Here is a 17662-nt window from a genome sequence, read left to right on the forward strand (position 1 = left end):
ACTACAATTCTTAAATGTCCTTCTTTTTGTATACATTTACTGTAGGGTAATGAATTCCTGTAGTCAACAGGTCTCCTTAAGTGTTACTATCTGTAGAGAAGGTTTTCTCCTTTTATATTGCAAAAAAACAAACAAGAGGTGGGGCGTGAGTGGCTCACGCCTGTAATTCCAGCACTTTGGGAGGCTGAGGCGGGTGGATCATCAGAGCTCAGGAGTTCAAGACCAGCCTGGCCAACATGGTGAAACCCCTCTCTACTGAAAAATACAAAAATTAGCCGAGCATGGTGGTGGGCGCATGTAATCCCAGCTACTTGGGAGGCTGAGGCAGAGAGAATTGCTTGAACCCAGAAGGTGGAGGTTACAGTGAGCCGAGATCATGCCACTGTACTCCAGCCTGGGCAACAGAGTGAGTACTCCATCTAAAAAAACAAAACAAAACAAAAAAACCGAAATAACAGCAACAAAAATAAAACTACATAATATAAACCTTACAAAGGAGTTATAGCCAATACTACATTTTTTATTTTTGTGTGTTACCATTCAGTATGGTAACTAAATAGTATACCTTTATGCATATGTATTTTACAATAGTCATACGTATAATCTTAAATTATTTTTCAGTTAAAGTTTAAACTATTCTAATGGTTATATTCTTCAAATTAATATACTGTAGTCATAATATACTTATAATCTTAAATTCTTATTTTTCAATTAGAGTTTAAACTATAATTTTAATGGTTACATTATTTCCTAAAATTAATATACTGGAATATAAGTTGAATTTGAATGTGGTATAGTTTATTACTACAATGGATCTTTTTCTTTTGTTAAATTAAAATTTCCAGCATGAGATGACTGAGGCACAGTACATGAACATTTTTTGTTTTAGAGACAAGGTCTCACTTTGTCACCCAGACTCTGTAGTGCAGTGACACAATCACAACTCACTGCAGCCTCAAACTCCTGGGTTCAAGGGATCCTCCTGTCTCAGCCTTATGGTGTGCACCACCATGCCTGGTTATGTTTGGTTGGCTGGGTGTTTTTGGTAGAGATGGAGTCTCGCTATGTTGCCCTGGCTGGTCTCAAACTCTTGGCCTCAAGCGATCCTCCCACCTCAGCCTCCCAAAGTACTAGGATTACAGGGAAGAACCACCATGCCCAGCCTACATGAACATTTTTATTGGCTCACAGTATGTAGTACATTCTAAAAAGTTTCTAAGTACAGTTGACCTTGAACAACACAGAGGTTGGGGTGCTGTCCCTTGTACAGCTGAAAACCCATGAAAACTTTTGACCCTCCCCGCCCCAGAAACTTAACTAATAGCCTGCTATTGACTGGAAGCCTTACTGATAATACAGTCATTAGGTACGTAGTTTTTATGTTATATGTATTATATACTGTCTTCTTACAATAAAGTAAGCTAGAGAAAAGAAAATGTTATTAAGAAAATCATAAGGAAGAGAAAATATATTTTACTCTTCATTAAGTGGAAGTGGATCATCATAAAGGGCTTCATCCTCCTTGCCTTCATGTTGAGGAGTCTATGGAGGAGGATATAGAAGTGGGGTTGATCTTGCTGTCTAAAGAGTGGCAGAGGCAGAGGAGGTGGGGGAGGTAGCAGGGGAGGCAGAAGGGGCAAGCACACTCAGTATAACTTTACAGACATCATAATTTTTTTTTTAATTTCCATAGGTTTTTGGGGAACAGGTGGTATTTGGTTACATGAGTAAGTTTTTTTGTTTTGTTTTGTTTGAGACGGAGTCTCGCTATGTTGCCCAAGCTGGAAAGTGGCACAATCTCAGCTCACTGCACCCTCTGCCTCCTGGGTTCAAGCGATTCTTCTGCCTCTGCCTCCTGAGTAGCTGGGATTACAGGTGCCCACCACCATGCCTGGCTAATTTTTGTATTTTTAGTAGGGATGGGGTTTCATCATGTTGGTCAGGCTGGTCTCGAACTCCTGACCTCATGATCCGCCTGCCTCGGCCTCCCAAAGTGGAGTAAGTTCTTTAGAAGTGATTTGTGAGATTTTGGTGCACCCATCACCCAAGCAGTATACACTGAACCCAGTTGATAGTCTTTTATCCCTCATCCCAGTCTTTTATCCCTCATCCCTTCCCACCCTTTCTCACCGAGTCCTCAAAGTCCATTGTATCATTGTTACACCTTTGCATCCTCATAGCTTAGCTCCCACTTAATGAGTGAGAACATAAGATGTTTGGTTTTTTCATTCCTGAGTTACTTCACTTAGAATAAATAATCTCTAATCCCGTACAGGTTGCTGTGAATGCTATTTACTCATTCCTTTTTATGGCTGAGTAATATTCCATCGTATGTATATACCACAGCTTCTTTATTCATTGATTGATGGGCATTTGGGCCAGTTCCACATTTTTGCTATTACAAATTGTGCTGCTATAAATATGTGTGTGCAAGTATCTTTTTCATGAAATGACTTCTTTTCTTCCATTTTACTATCAAATGGTAGTTCTACTTTTAGTTCTTTAAGGAATTAGTTCTTTAAGGAATCTCCACACTGTTTTCCATAGTGGTTGTACTAGTTTACATTCCCACCAACAGTGCAGAAGTATTCCCTTTTTACCGCATCCACACCAGTATCCATTTTTTTTTTTTTTTGAGTTTTTGATTATGGCCATTCTTGCAGGAATAAGGTGGTAGGTATTGCATTGTGGTTTTGATTTGCATTTCCCTGATCATTAGTGATGTTGAGCATTTTTTCATATGTTGGCCATTTGTATGTCTTCTTTTGGGAATTGTCTGTTCATGTCCTTAGCCCACTTTTTGATGAAATTATTTGTTTTTTTCTTGCTAATTTGTTTGAGTTCATTGTAGATTCTGGATATTAGTCCTTTGTCAGAGGCATAGATTGTGAAGATTTTCTCCCACTCTGTGGGTTGTCTGTTTACTCTGCTGACTGTTCCTTTTGCCATACAAAAGCTCTTTAGTTTAATTGAGTCCTGCCTATTTATCTTTGTTTTTATTGCATTTGCTTTTGAGTTCTTGGTCATGAAATATTTGCCCAAGCCAATGTCTAGAAGGATTTTTCCAATGCTATCTTCTAGTTATAGTTTCAGGTATTAGATGTAAGTCCTTGATCCATCTTAAGTTGATTTGTATAAGGTGGGAGATGAGGATCCAGTTTCATTCTCCTATATATGGCTTGCCAATTATCCCAGTATCATTAGTTGAATAGGGTGTCCTTTCCTCACTTTATGTTTTTGTTTGCTTTGTCAAAGATCAGTTGGCTGTAAGTATTTGGGTTTATTTCTGGCTTCTATATTCTGTTCCATTGGTCTATGTGCCTATTTTTATACCAGTATCATGCTGTTTTGGTGACTATGGCCTTATAGTATAGTTTAAAATCGGGTAATGTGATGCCTCCAGATTTGTTCTTTTTGCTTAGTCTCGCTTTGGCTATGTGGGCTCTTTTTGGTTCCATGTGAATTTTAGGATTGTTTTTTCTAGGTCTGTGAAGAATGATGGTGGTATTTTGATGGGAATTGCATTGAATTTGTAGATTGCTTTTGGCAGTATGGTCATTTTGACAATATTGATTCTACCCATCCATGAACATGGGATGTGTTTCCATTTGTTAGTGTCGTCTGTGATTTAGTTCAGCAATGTTTTGTAGTTTTCCTTGTAGAGGTCTTTCACCTCTTTGGATAGGTGTATTCCTAAGTTTTTTGAGGTTGTTTTTTTTTTGCAACTATTATAAAAGGGGTTGAGTTCTTGATTTGATTCTCAGCTTGGTTGCTGTTGGTGTATAGCAGAGCTACTAATTAATGTACATTAATTTTGTATCCTGAAACTTTGCTGAATGTATTTATCAGTTCTAGAAGCTTTTTGGAGGAGTCTTTAGGGTTTTCTAGGTATACAATGATATCATCAGCAAACAGTGACAGCTTGACTTCATCTTTACCGATTTGGATTCGCTTTATTTCTTTCTCTTGTCTGATTGCTCTGGCTAGGACTTCCAGTACTATGTTGAAGAGAAGTGGTAAGAGTGGACATCCTTGTTTTGTTCAGTTCTCAGAGGGAATACTTTCAGCTTTTCCCCATTCAGTATTATGTTGGCTGTGGATTTGTCATAGATGGCTTTTATTACATTGAGGTATGTCCCTTGTATGCCAATTTTGCTGATGCTTTTTTTTTTTTTTTTTTGAGACAGAGTCTCGCTCTGTTGCCCAGGCCGGAGTGCAATGGCGTGATCTTGGCTCACTGCAACCTCTGCCTCCCGGGTTCAAGCGATTCTCCTGCCTCAGTTTCCTGAGTTGCTGGGATTACAGGCGCCTGCCACCACGCCTGGCTAATTTTTGTATTTTTATTAGAGACAGGGTTTCACCATGCTGGACAGGCTGGTCTCGAACTCCCGACCTCAGGCGATCTGCCCACCTCGGCCTCCCAAAGTGCTGGAATTACAGGCATGAGCCACCGCGCCCGGCCTTGATGCTTTTAATCATCAAGGGGTGCTAGATTTTGTCATTTGCTTTTTCTGCATCTGTGGAGATAATCATGTGATTTTTGTTTTTAATTCTGTTTTTGTGGTGTATCACATTTATTGACTCATGTATGTTAAACCATCCCTGCATCCCTGACATGAAACTCACTTGATCATGGTGGACTATCTTTTTGCTATGCTGTTGGATTTGGTTAGTTAGAATTTTGTTAAAGATTTTTGCATCTATGTTCATCAGGGATATTGTTCTATGGTTTTCTTTTTTTGTTATGTCCTTTCCTGGTTTTGGTATTAGGGTGATACTGGCTTCGTAGAATGATTTAGGAAGGATTATCTCTTTCTCTGTCTTGTGGAATAATGTCAATAGGATTGGTACCAGTTCTTCTTTGAATGTCTGGTAGAATTCAGCTGTGAATTCATCTGTATGGATATCATAATTTCTGTCTGACATTTTTGCTTTTTCATTTTTCTAAAAATGTTTCCATATGGTACAGTCATTCTTCCACCACTTGCTTTAGTTTCTGTGCCCTTATCATAAACAGTCCATATTGTAAAAGAAGTCAGAAGCAGTCTTAGGTTATTGAAACCCTTATGCCAGATGGTCTCATGTCAGTTTGTTTTCTGGCACTGCTGCTTCCATTTTCTGCCTTATTTTCTGGCAGTGGTTCAGAAGCATTCATCTCCATCAAGTCATCTTCTGTTAATTCCTGTGGTATAGTTTCTATTAGCTCTTGAATTTCTCCAAGATCCATATCTTGAAACCCTTCACTCTCCACCTTTTAAGCCATATCTACAACTATTTCATGGTTTCTTTGATTGGCCCTGTTGTAAAACCTGTGAAGTCATGCATAACCTCTGGACACAGTTTTCTCCAGCAGGAATTGATTGTCTTGGGCCTGATGGCTTTCTCTGTAAACAGTGGTGACATTTTCAATGGTATAATCCTTCCAGACTTATGATGTTCTCCTTATCAGAGTTCTCTTCCATAGTGCTGACACTCCTTTCTATGAATATAAAGTACCATGTATAATGAGCCTTATAGGTCCTTACGACCCTTGATCTAGAAGCTGAATTAGGAATGTATTTTGTTGTTCTTGTTTTTTGTTTTGTTTTTGTTTTTGTTTTTTTGAGACAGAATCTCGCTGTCACCCAGGCTGGAGTGCAATGGCGCGATCTCGGCCCACTGCAATCACCTCCCGGGTTCAAGTGATTCTCGTGCCTCAGCCTCCTGAGTAGCTGGGATTATAGGTGCCCACCACCACACCTGGCTAATTTTTGTATATGGGGTCTTGCCATGTTGGTCAGGCTTGTCTCAAACTCCTGACCTCAGATGATCCACCTGCCTCGGACTCCCAAAGTACTTGGATTACAGGCGTGAGCCACAGTACCTGGCCGAGATGTTGTTTTTACGGGGGCAAGTAGACCACTTCAAGACCTTCGGTGTTAAACTTGGGGTTCTGGGTGGCCAGATGCAATGTCCAATATCAAAAGAACTTTAAAGGGCATTCCCTTAACTAATAAAATACTTCTTGACTTCATGGACAAAGCACCCATGGAGCCAATCCGTAAATTGGGTTCTCATCCAGACCTTTTTGTTGTTCAACCAGAAGCTTTTACCTTTTCCCTTCAAGGTTCAGGCGTTAGCAGCTTTGTAAGTAAGGGCAGTCTTGATTATAAACCTGACTGCATTTGTACAAAACAGTAGAGTTAGCCTATCCCTTTTTGCCTTAAATCCTGGTGCTCACTTCTCTTTTTTAGTAACAAATGTCCATTGTGGCATTTTTTTTTCTAAATAGGGCACTTTTATCTGCATTAAAAATCTGTTCAGAAAAAAACAACAACAACAACAACAAAAAACCTGTTCAGGCAAATATTCCCCTTCTTCAGTGATTTTTGTATTGGCATCTGGGAGCTTGTCTGCTGCCTCTTGGTTGGCAGAAGCTGCTTCTTTGTCAGTAGAAACTGCCTCTCCTGTTTACTGGCATTTTTAAAAGGCAAACCTCTTTCTAAAATTATCAAACCATCCTTTGCTGGCATTAAATCATCCAGCTTTAGATCCTTTACCTTCCCTTTGCCTTGTCGTGTAATGACTTCACTTTTTCTCAAATCATTAATCTACAGATACACTTTTCTTACAGCAATCCTATACCCACATAAAAGCTGCATTTTTGATATGAGATAAAATGGTATTTCTAGGCCTGGTGCAGTGGCTCACACCTGTAATCCCAGCACTTTGGGAGGCCGAGACAGGTGGATCATGAGGTCAGGAGTTCAAGACCAGCCTGGCCAAGATGCTGAAACCCCATCTCTACTAAAAATACAAAAATTAGCCAGGTATGGTGGCACACACGTGTAATCCCAGGTACTCCGGAGACTGAGGCAGGAAAATCACTTGAACCTGGGTGGCAGAGGTTGCAGTGAGCTGAGATTGTGCCACTGCACTGCAGCCTGGGTAACAGAGCAAGACTCCATCTCAAAAAAACAAACAACAACAAAAACAGTATTTCACAAAAAGTGCAAGGTTTTCATGCCTACGGGCTTACAAATTTCCTTTTCTTTTTTTTACAGTGTTCTTTACACTGGATTCATATATCTTGAGATGGTGGGCAACTGTAGCTACAGATCTCTATCTATAATACCAAGCAATTCACCTGTTTCCTGTAATGTAACTTTTTTCTGCTGCTTGGGAGCACTTCCAGCATCACTAGTGGCACTTCATGTAGGCCCCATGGATTATTCAAAGTTTATGGTTGCACTAAATACAATGAAAAATACACAAGAACTATGAGAAATCACTCTTTGCTGTGATACGCAATTTACTGCAGCAACAACTGCTCACCTGGAGATAAGTAGCATCACATGGCATTTTAAGCAGATACATTTGAGCTCACCACAGTAGCAACAAGAGGTGGCTACAAAATTATGGCAGTAGTACAGTATGTACTGCAGTTTTTTTCAGTTGTGACTTAATGTATCTTTACATCTGTTTACATTTTTCTCTACTACAAATGGTGCCATGCCGGGTCCGTGTTTATGTGGGTAAGTTTTGTATATATTTTATGATAGTAAATAATAAAATAGGCTAGTATCTTCATATACTTTATGCATTCATGACATTTTTCTTTTTAAAATTTTTCTCAACTACACAATTTGTTTTCAAGTTTTTTCGCAAATCTCCAAAGAGTTACATTCATTGGAAAAAATCCACATATAAGCAGACTTTCACAGTTGCAAATTATGTTGTTAAATGGTCAGCTGTATTAACAGTGCCAACAGTGCACATTTATTAGTCTCAATACACCTTGCATTTAAATAGGATTTTTTTTTTGGTCAGTCTGTTTGTTTTTGTTTTTGTTTAGGGGGGATGGATTCTCTCTCTGTCACCCAGGCTGGAGTGCAGTGGCGCGATCTCAGCTTACTGCAACCTCTGCCTCCCGGGTTCAAGCGATTCTCCTTCCTCAGCTTCCCAAGTAGCCGGGATTACAGGCACGCACCACCACACCCAGCTAATTTTTGTATTTTTAGTAGGGACGGGGTTTCGCCATGTTGGCCTGGCTGGTCTCGAACTCCTGACCTCAGGTGATCCACCTGCCTCAGCCTCCCAAAGCGCTGGGATTACAGGCATAAGCCACTGCGTCCAGCCAATAAAAGCAAATTGAGGCACCATTTAAAACAGACTGACGGCTAGGCATGGTGGCTCAGGCCTGTAATCCCAGCACTTTGGGAGGCCGAGGTGGGCGGATCACCTGAGGTCAGGAGTTCGAGACCAGCCTGGCCAACATGGCAAAACCCCATCTCTACTAAAAATACAAGAAATTAGCCGGGCATGGTGGCATGTGCCTGTAATCCTAGCTACTCGGGAGGCTGAGGCAGGAGACTCCCTTGGACCCAGGAGGCAAAGGTTGCAGCAAGCCGAGATCGCACCACTGTGCTCCAGACTGGGTGACAGAGCGAGACTCCGGCTCAAAAAAAAAGAAAATTGCTTTTATTACTAAAAACAGTAAGCACTTTTCCATGTGTTTACTTTTGGGGTTTTGTTTTTTTAAAACGTTTTTCATTAAATCTTGAATAGATTGAAAATAATATTTATAACATTTGCTGTTAAAGAATAGGAAGAAAAAAGTCATGTGTCTACCACCCAGCCTAAGAAACCAAGCATGACCATGACTTTGAGATCCCCTCCCTATGTTTATTTATCTGATACCATTTCCCTCCATTCCTTCAGGGTTAACCAGTATCCTGAATTTCATATTTATCATTTCCTTTCTTGTCTTTATAGTTCTATCATAAATGGTTCCCTAAATAACATATTTTGTTTTGCATTTTTTTAACTTTAACAGTGTATACAATGTTTTGTGAGTTGCTGTTTTCAGAGTTTGTGAGATACATCTATGGTAAATGTTGCTTTATTTTTACATAATCCGTTTTATGAATATGCCATGATTTATTCATTCTTCTGTTGATGGATATTTTGGTTGTTTCCTGTTTTGTTTTGTTTTTAGTTACAAAGAGTGCTACTCAAATATCCGTCTACCTTATTTCTGGACATACATGTACAAGAGATTTTCTAGGGCTTAAAATTAACAATAGTGTTGCTGGTTCATAGGTTCATCCTCAGACGATGCCACATTTTTTTCAAAAGTGTGTAAGCCAAATTTACATTCCCATCAGTAGCATTTGAGTTCCTATTACTATATATCCTAACCAATACTTGATATTATCTAACATTGTAACTTTTACCAACTAGTGGATGTGAAATGATAGGTAGTCGTGGATTAAATTTGCATTTCCCTGATTACCAAAGAGGTTGAGTATCTCTTTACCAAAGAGGTTCATGTGTCTGTTAGCCATTTCTCTTCCCTCCTCTGTAAAGTTACATATTCAAGTCTTTTATCATTTTCCTATTGGATTCTTTTCCTTACTGATTTCTAAGGGTATTTGTGTGTTCTGAATGCTTTATCATTTGTTAATATCACAAATATCTCCTCTGAATTTGAGACTTCTCATTTTTCCCCTACAAACAGAAGTTCTTAAATTTAATGTAGTTAAATGATTCAGTCTTTTCCTTTATCAATATAGGTTAAACAAAGGGTGGGGGAGGCAAAAAAAAAAAAGCTTTTTCTACTTTAAAAAAATGTGCCTGCAAGAGCCGGTGAGTGCCTGTAATCCCAGCTACACAGGAGGCCAAAGTAGAATGATGGCTTGAGGCCAGAAGTTCAAGTCTACGTAGTGAGACCCTATCTCTTAAAAAAAACATCCATTTGCAATTGATTTTTGTGTATGGTTCAAGGTAGGGATCAGTTTGATTTTTGTCCATACTGATAACTGATAATGATCTCAGTGCCATTTATTGAATATGGTATGAGATATGGTTTAGGTTTTTTTTCCCCTTACAGATATCCAGTTGACTCATTACCACTTATTTAAAAAGCATTCACAGGTTTGTGGTGAAAGTCTGGTTTGCTGTGTCATCACTATTATAAATTTCTTTCTTTCTGGTTTGCAGTGTCATCACTATTATAAATTAAGCACCCGTGTTTATGTGCCTATGTTTTTGGGATCTTTATTCTCCTACAGTACTCTATTTATCTCTCTTTCAGCTAATGTCATGCTCTCTTAACTACTGCCGCTTTATAATAAGCTTTGCCGTGTGGCAGAGCAATTCCTCTCACCTTGTTTTGTTGAAGGACTGTTTTTGGCTGTTTTCAATTTTATATAAATTTTAAATTTTAGAATCAATTTTTCACTCCATGCACCCAAAAAATAACCTGAATTTATAGATCAGTTGGAAGAGAATTGACATCAGTCCATGAATATGGTATATTTTTCCATTTACTTAGGTCTTTTAAATGTTTTCTTAATACTATTTAAATTTTTTGTGTAGAGGTCTTATACATTTTAAAATTTATTCTTTAGTATATAATGCTTTTATGATTTTATTAATTTTTTTTTTTTTTTGAGATGAGTTTTGCTCTTGTTGCCCAGGCTGGAGTATAATGGCACGATCTCGGCTCACTGCAACCTCCGCCTCCTGGGTTCAAGCGATTCTCCTACCTCAGCCTCCCAAGTAGCTGGGATTACAGGCATGTGCCACCACGCCTGGCTAATTTTGTATTTTTAGTAGAGATGCTGTTTCTCCATCTTGGTCAGGCTGGTCTCGAACTCCTGACCTCAGGTGATCCGCCCGCCTCTGCCTCCCAAGGTGCTGGGATTACAGGCATGAGCCACTGTGCTCGGCCTTAATGTTATCTTTCAAAATTGTGTTTTCTGTTTCCTGCTCTACCAAAAATCAGTTGACTTTTATTTTATTTTATTTTATTTTATTTATTTTTTGAGATGAGTTCTCACTGTGTCACCCAGGCTGGAGTGAGTGCAGTGGTGTGATCATGGCTCACTGCAGCCTTGACCTGCTGGATTCAAGCGATCCTCCTGCCTCAGCCTCCCAAGTAGCTGGGACCACAGGTGTTCACCACTATACCTAATTTTATAGTGACAGGGTCTCACTATGTTGCCCAGGCTGGTCTCTCACTCCTGGGCTCCAGCAGTCCTCTGGTCTCAGCCTGCCAAAGTGCTGGGATTGCAGGTGTGAGCCTCTGTGCCCAGCTGCAGTTAACTTTATATATTACTTTTACATGAGAATTTTACCAGACTTACTTATTAATTCTAATAATTTATCTTATTAGAATTATCTTAATAGACTTATTAATTCTAATAATTTATCTGTAGAATCTTTTTCTTGTCTTATAATGATAATTAGGACGTCCAGTACTCTGTTGACTAGGAATAGAGAGGACATCATTTTCTTGTTCCTTCTCTAAAAGGGTTTTCACCACTAAGTATGTTTGCTACAGGTTTTTTGTAGATTTTTAATTATGGTTAAAGGACTACCCACCTATTTGTAGTTATGCAAAGAGTTTTTAATATGACAGGTTTTAAAAGTTTGTTATCAAGTGCTTTTATTCTGCATCTCCTTTAATATTTTAATCTAAAAACTTAGTGATTTTATAACCCAACTTTTCATTTATTCCAGGAATTAAAAAACTTGGCCAGTGTGGTACCTTATGCCTGTAAATCCCAGCACTTTGGGAGGCTGAGGCAGGCAGATCGCTTGAGCTCAGAAGTTTGAGACCAGCCTGGGCAACATGGCAAAACACTATCTCTGCTAAAACTACAAAAATTAGCCGGGCATGATGGTGCACGCCTGTAGTCCCAGCTAATTGGGAGGCTAAGGTGGAAGGATCCCTTGAGCCCAGGAGATCAAAGCTGCAGTGAGCTGAGATCGTGCCACTGCACTTCAGCCTGGGCAAAAGAGCAAGACCCTGTCTCAAAAAAAAAAGAAAAAAAGAAAAATACTTGGAGGGTGTGTGTGTGTGTGTGTGTGTGTGTGTGTGTGTTCAATACATTGGCACAAGTTTTCTGCTAAAATTGTCCATCAGTGTGCCTTCTGTGGATACGAAAATCTGAAGACAAGTTTAATATGTTATATAAAATGGTGTAGTATTTGTATATAACCTATGTACATCCTCCTGTATACTTTAAATCATTTTTAGACTACTTAAAATACCTAATATATAATGTAAATAGTTGTTAATATTGTATTGTTTAGGAAATAATGACAAGAAAAAAGTCTGTACATGTTCAACACAGTTTTTTAAATTATTTCAATCCATGGTTGGTCTAATTCATGCATGCAGAACCCACAGATAGGGAGGGCCAACTGTGTTTTGTTTGGAAGTTTTACAGTTATTTTTATGGGTGAGCTTGGATTATAATTTTTTTCTTATAGTCTCCATTAGGTTTTGGTATCCCAGCCTTGAAATATGAGTTGGGAACTCCCCTCAAGAATAGTTCTTTTCCCCTATACTCTGGAATCTTTTTTTTTTTTTTTTTTTTTTTTTTTTTTTTTTTTTTGAGACGAGTCTTGCTCTGTCACCCAGGCTGGAGTGTAGTGGCGAAATCTCTGCTCACTGCAAGCTCCGCCTCCCAGGTTCATGCCATTCTCCTGCCTCAGCCTCCCAGTAGCTGGGACTACAGGCACCCACCACCACGCCTGGCTAATTTTTTGTATTTTTTCTTAGTAGAGATGGGGTTTCACTGTTAGCCAGAATGGCCTCGATCTCCTGACCTCATGATCCGCCCGCCTTGGCCTCCCAAAGTGCTGGGATTACAGGCATGAGCCACTGCACCCGGCCTGGAATCATTTTTTTATATACTCTAGAATAATTGCATTACATTCGGGTATTGGTCCCTAGGATGTTTAGTAGAAGTTAGTGTTTTCTTTGTAGATAGATTTGTGACAGTTGTTTCAAACTATTTGATTATTTTAGGATTCTTGCCATTTTTTTCTTCATTGAGTCTGTTTTGCTAAATTATATTAATCTAGATTAACAGATTATTAATAATTTAGCAAAAAATCTACATTAATCTATTAATATCAATTAATATAAATTCAGAGGGTTTTTTTGTATTAAATTGTACAATTTTGTAAATTGTGCAATCCCAACACTTTCGATGGCTGAGGTAGGCAGATCACTTGAGGCCAGAAGTTCAAGACCAGCCTGGCCAACATGGAGAAACTCCATGTCTACTAAAAATACAAAAACTAGCCAGGTGTGGTGATGTGAGCCTGTAGTCCCAGCTACTCAGGTGGCTAAATACGAGAATCACTTGAACCCAGGAGGCGGAGGTTGGAGTGAGCAGAGATCATGCCACTGCACTCCAGCATGGGTGACAGAGCAACACTGTCTCAAAAAAAAAAAAAAAAAAAGTACATTATATCCTCTCTGCCTTTTAAAACTTCTGCTGTATTTAACTTTATGTTCCATTTTAAATTTCTGGTAGGGGATATTTGACCTCTTTCATTTAATCTTGCCAGAGCTTAGTTTGTTTTTTTAGTTTTTTCAAAGAACCAACTTTTGCAATTTTTGATACTCTATTTTAAAATCTTATTTCCTTTCTAATACTTTAAGTTGCTTAACTCTTCAGTTTTAGCCTTCTAATATAAGCATTTGATGCTATGTGTTTTCTACTAAGCATCACTTTAGTGGCATTCCACAAATATATAGAGATATATATGTTATTTGTAAATATCCTTTCCTTCATTGTCTGTCAGGGTCCAGATACTTTTCTCAAATACTTGAATTAACTTGGATAAAGGACTGTCATCAAAATCTATTCATTTAGCTGGGCACGGTGGCTCACGCCTGTAATCCCAGCACTTAGGGAGGCCGAGGCGGGTGGATCACGAGGTCAGGAGTTTGAGACTAGCCTGGCTAAGATGGTGAAACCCGTCTCTACTAAAAATAAGGAAAATTAGCTGGGCGTGGTGGCAGGCGCCTGTAATCCCAGCTACCCGGGAGGTTGAGGTAGGAGAATCGCTTGAACCTGGGAGGCAGAGGTTGCAGTGAGCCGAGATCGCGCCACTGCACTCCAGCCTGGGCTACAGAGTGAGACTCCATCTCAAAAAAAACAAAACAAAACCTATTGAGTTAAGAAATATTTGAACACAGGCAGACACTGTGCCAGATGACATTGGTGCCACATAAATGAGCATGATTACATCCCTGAAAGAGCTTCTAGTCAAGTGGTGATGTGAAAAAAATGCCTTCAGATAATTTTCAATTTAATGACACTGGAAGTAAATAGTAGATTTTACAGGAACTCAGTTGATTATCTGTTCCCTGCCTTAAACCTAAAACAAAAGATGATTATTTAACATTCAGCTGAAAAACTAAATGTCCTCATCATGGTGAATACACACACATTTGTTTCAGATAGTCCCACTCGGTTGCCCAGGCTGGAGTGCAGTGGTGCAGTCTCAGCGCGCGCGTACACACACACACACACACACACACGTTTGAGACAGTCCCACTCTGTTGCCCTGGCTGGATTGCAGTGGTACAATCTCAGCTCACTGCATTCTCCACTTCCTGGGCTGAAGCATCCTCCCACTTCAGCCTCATGAATAGCTGGGACTACAGGAGTGCACCACCATGCCTGGCTAATTTTTGCATTTTTTTGTAGAGACGAGGTTTTGCCATGTTGTCCAGACTGGTCTCAGAACTCCTGGGCTCAAGTGGTCCACCTGCCTTGACCTCCCAAAGTGCTGGGATTACAGCCATGAGCCACCATGCCTGGCCTATATTTTGTGTGTATGTGTGTGTGATTAGGCCCACATATATAGTCTGTGTTGTGTGTCATTAAGCCCACATATATATGTATATGTATTTTGCGTGTGTATGGCATTAAACCCACAAACTATGCCAGAAGTAATATCTTGATAACATCCTGTTTTTCCTAGGTGTGAAGATGCCTTAAGAAAAAATAAGAGCTTAATTGGGCCGGATCAAAAGGAGTATCAAAGGGAACTGGAGAGAAACTATCATCGCCTTAAAGAGGCCCTACAGCCACTGATCAACAGAAAGATCCCTCAGTTATACAAGGCAGTATTGCCTGTCACCTGCCACAGGTATGCTTATTTTTAAGTGGTTTTAGATATTCTTTCCTCTGAAACCTAACATGTTAAACTAGTAGAAGTCTTTTTACAGCTCGAGCATCTGTTATCCGAAAAGCTTAGGACCAGAAGTGTTTGGGGTTTCAGATTTTGGAATATTCGTGTTACACTTACTGGTTGAGTGTCCCTAATCCAAAAATCTGAAATGGTCCAGTGAGCATTTCCTTTGAGCATCATGTCAGCGCTTAAAAAGTCTCTGATATTGGAACATTTCAGAATTTTGGATTAGGGATGTTCAACCTGTATCATCTATAATCATTCTACAAGGTAAATAACTTGAGAATCAAAAAGTTGGTACTCATTAACCGGGACACCACACAAAGTCTTGTCATTAACTTGGAATTTTCTACAACGAAATCCTAGTTCTATTATTTAAGCAGATAATTTTTTTAGATTTCTCCTCTGTATAATGAGATAGAACTTAAAGAGGTTTTTGTGGAGATTAAATGACATTACGGATGTGAAGTTCTTAGGACAGTGCCTGACATTTCACTTTATAGTACCGGAATTCTGGAAAGGACACAATAACTGCAGAAAGTAAACTTTCTTGCATTTTGAAATCGAATTTACATACAAGTATTGAAGATGGTTTCCTCTCAAAATTCCCAATGGGAAACATACTAGTCCCCTCCACTTTTGGTTTCCCCTTCAATCTTTTTGAAAGTTTTTCCTTCTTGCTGCTTCCACTCCCCCTCTCCCAGTCTTATACCCACCAGGTCAGAGATCCCAGAGAGCCAGGGTGCTGGGTCCCTGAGATAGGCCTAATCCTCATCTCAGTTCCTTCAGATCTCCATGGAAACTCCTTTCCATGGAAAGGCTGTATTCTTCCTGACCAAAATTTTGCCTTACAACATCCGAGTTTTTGCCGTCCTCTATGATCTACTTTTTGGCCAATCCTCCAAGCTTTAGTTTTTAACATATGTAGGCAGTTTTGAAAAACTTTTTCTTGATGAACAGTATCTAGTTTTCAAGACTGCTGTTTCCCTTCAAAGCAAGCTTTGAGATTTGAAGCCAATGTGATCTCTTTGTACTTGGCCTTTTCCTTTCCTGGAGATATTAAGCCTCATGGCTTAACCTTAATGGCATGAAGGATAAGTAAAAGAAACCAACTGATAATAGAAAATATGTTAAGAGTATTCCAGGAGTATAGTTCCCTTCACTCTTTTTTAGAATTTAAGTTTAAAATTCTTCTTTAGCATTTGAATTTTTAATTTTGCTGGTTTATGAAATCAGGAATATTTGCAGTAGGGATCCTGGACCCATGAGAGGGGAGTTCCTAAGACCCTTTCAGGAATTTCCCTAAGTCAAAACTAATTTCATATTAATGCCAAATATTGGCCTTTTCTCACTTATTTTCTTGTGAGGGTACAGTGGAGATTTCTACAGGTTGAGATGTGACATTGGAAAAGATTGACTATAGAAGCACATGTGAGAACATAGGCATTAAGCCACACTCCTACATGAGTACCACTCTCCTAAAGCTTCTTGCAGATCATTTTTAATAAGCAATGCTATTTATAGTAACATGTAATGGGTTATTTTATAGTAACAAGATGTTCTTAGTTTTAATTTCTGATATGATAAACATCCATATATAGCCCACATAAAAGATTCCTGGGGTTCTCAATAATTTTTAAGAGTATAAAAGGGACCTGAGACAAAGTTTGAGAACTGGTTTAAGACTTAAAATTTAATAAACACCTGCCTTTTGCCATGTAAAAAACCCCAAATCTTTTCCTGAAATCTCTCCCATTATCCCTTAAGTCCTTGTCTTGTTTATTACAATATCTGCAGCATCAGTCAGACAAACGAATACAAAAGACCAGTAAGTGGTGACTGTAATACACTTCTATAGCTAAATCTATAAGCCAAAATATATAAGGCAGAGTATGTAGGATGAGCATCCAACTTGGAAGTTAGTAAGAAATGGTGGCAAAACTTTAAGGTAACTGGCAGAAAAAAACATGTAAGACATTTAAAGGTATATGCAAAAATTGCTTTCTTTAACTATGTCCTCTCATTTTTTTCCCAGAGATTCCTTCAGTCGAATGAGCCTTCGCAAAATGGATCTCTAAACTGAATGCACTTGTTTTATTCATCTGCAAAGAGCCATGTATTCAACATCGAGTGTGAAAAGATCTATTGGAAAACAACATGGAATGGAATTCTGGAAATTATTATTCATTGAAGAATGCAGTGGCCAAGAAAATATCAAATGTAGATTGTTAACGCTTGAGAATCATGGCTATGGTTTCTAATGTTCTGGTAACAAGCTGTTATCTTTTAAGACATTTTAATGACTCAAAGGTACACTATACATTTACCATTATTTATACCATAGCTAAGGTTAAATTTATTCACTTTAAGTTCGTATTTTTTAATTTATGTTACCATTTATAGATTCATTTTGGAACCATTTTAAATGTAGTAATGCTTATTTTAAAGGTACTATTAAATATGTGAATGTTTACACTAATTTTACCGAGTGGGACTTCAAAATTTTTATTATTGACAATGGCAGAGAACAATTAAAGGGTTGACTCAAGAACTAGTTCCAAACCTAGCAGAATAAAAATCATAGATAGCCCCAAATTAATGAGTTTGGTAACTGTTTCAAAGTTATTATTTTCCATTTACATACCCAAAACAGGAATTTAGAATTGCAGAACTTTAC

General features: G+C 38.7%; 1 protein-coding gene across 11 annotated transcripts in view; it reads left to right on the forward strand.

Annotated features, from left to right (window-relative positions):
- Positions 1–17464, forward strand: part of DOCK7 (dedicator of cytokinesis 7) — a 232910-nt gene extending 215446 nt beyond the window's left edge. For all 11 annotated transcript variants that reach the window (XM_055091843.2, XM_063600783.1, XM_034966435.3 and 8 more), the window contains 2 exons: positions 14776–14943; positions 17021–17464. In XM_055091843.2, coding sequence (XP_054947818.1) covers positions 14776–14943; positions 17021–17063 — 211 coding nt within the window. In that variant the 3' untranslated portion in view covers positions 17064–17464. The remainder of the gene's footprint in view (positions 1–14775; positions 14944–17020) is intronic.
- The last annotated feature ends 198 nt before the right edge of the window (positions 17465–17662 follow it).

Source organism: Pan paniscus, chromosome 1, assembly GCF_029289425.2.
Source record: "Pan paniscus chromosome 1, NHGRI_mPanPan1-v2.0_pri, whole genome shotgun sequence".
NCBI lineage: Eukaryota > Metazoa > Chordata > Mammalia > Primates > Hominidae > Pan > Pan paniscus.